Source organism: Echinococcus granulosus (assembly GCF_000524195.1).
Source record: "Echinococcus granulosus chromosome Unknown EG_S00056, whole genome shotgun sequence".
NCBI lineage: Eukaryota > Metazoa > Platyhelminthes > Cestoda > Cyclophyllidea > Taeniidae > Echinococcus > Echinococcus granulosus.
The window spans coordinates 507,116-508,680 of record NW_020170436.1 but is presented as its reverse complement, the minus strand read 5'-3'; the positions used below and the strand labels follow the sequence as shown (position 1 = coordinate 508,680).

At 42.2% G+C, this 1,565-nt stretch overlaps 1 protein-coding gene across 1 annotated transcript in view; it reads right to left on the bottom strand. All coding sequences in view use genetic code 11, as the record gives it.

Moving 5' to 3' along the window:
• The window catches only part of EGR_06433 (hypothetical protein), a gene marked incomplete at both ends in the record, with an annotated part of 1,928 nt that extends 1,111 nt beyond the window's left edge, over positions 1-817 (bottom strand). Inside the window, one exon of the mRNA XM_024495682.1 lies at positions 646-817. Within this exon, the coding sequence (XP_024349958.1) occupies positions 646-817 (172 nt within the window). The remainder of the gene's footprint in view (positions 1-645) is intronic.
• Positions 818-1,565: the final 748 nt, after the last annotated feature.

Genomic DNA, 1,565 nt, shown 5'->3' with positions numbered 1-1,565 from the left:
TAGTTCGTGCCCCCTTGTTATATTCACACAGGGAGCGGTAAAGTCCTGTAATTTCGATCGAAGACAGGAGAAAACCAACGGTAGGCACCAACTGCTCCTTGGTCATGTGCATGTGAAAGAACCTCCTGAGCATGCCAGAGCATGTAGCATAGAACCAGTGTTTGCCTATTAGCCTGTGGCAAGTGATGAAAATGATGGCCGGCACACACAAATTTTGCGATAGAAGATTTTTCTTAGCGTTCCACATCTTCACTGGAAGAGAACATTCGAAATATGTGGCAACGTTAGGAATGGGGGGACAAACAAAGGGGTGATTAGCAAGAGGAAACGCACTAGCTTTCTGCATTGAAGGTTAAAATGGAGGTCCGAGTAAAAGCCCTTTCTTATTTTACCGCAAAAGTAGACCTCGTCAGTCTCTGTCAGATGACATGGCTCTTTAGCCACGTCCGTAGCCTCACAGTCATTCATTGCATTTGCACTAGCTCCTCCTCCTTACTACAACTCTCGAGATACCGTGGAATACTATATTAGCAACGGGTGTAACCAGGCCACATAAAAAGCTCCACTGTACCTTCTCCACTGCACCGACTTCACAGGCAAGATTTACTTATCATTTGTAAAAGGCTACATCTTTATGGAACTTACCGAAGAAGGGTCGAAATATCAACGCCCCTCGTGAGTTATGAGTGGCAACTGCTGATGCCAGAGGATCAAGTATCCACCATTCACAGACGATGCACAGGAGATACGCAATGCAGAATTTCGTCCAATCTTCACCATTCTCTCCAGATGCAACTGCGTCTGCGGACAACACCATATTAGGAATTTGGACCACACCGGCAAAATCAACCCGCATTATAATATCCCAATTGTACACTTTTTCATAAAACCGGTTATTACGACAAATTTTTTATTATTATTTTACTTAAAATAACAGGAGCAAAGATGCAATTGTAGGAGGATTTTAGAAGAAAAATCACTTGGTGTAAAAATATTTTGCGAAGGATCAAGGTACGTCAAGAATGGCTAGCAGAATAAGGAGAAAATGACAAGGATAAAGTGATGAATGTGCTCCAGTACAAGTCATCCACTCCTTTACCAGAAAACTCAACTTCCATTGTCTTTTCTTTCAGTCAGCCACTCAGCCATGTGGTACAGAATGTCATCTAGTGAACTACTTTATTTAATGGAACAAAAGACCTTGTGAATACTTGATGAAATTGACTAAGGCAAAGCAACAAATGTAATTACACGGTGTGTGAACCAGGAACCATGTGGAAGGCGCGTTAATGAAACGATGGATGAATGGTGTGCACTTGGATAATTCCCTATCGTTGTACCAACTGCAGTCCTCCTCGTCATCTTTTCCACCATCGCCCTTCTCCTCCTATTCGAAATTACCACTAGAATCACTTGTGTAGACAAATTACTCGGTCGAGCAAAATTTTCTAGTAGCATATCTACCACCACCCAATGACTTACTGCTCAAGAAGATGCTTTTTGTGATACAAAGCAGGTCGTGATCTCGTGTCGATTAATGGTGTATCTACTTAGAATTCGCTTAA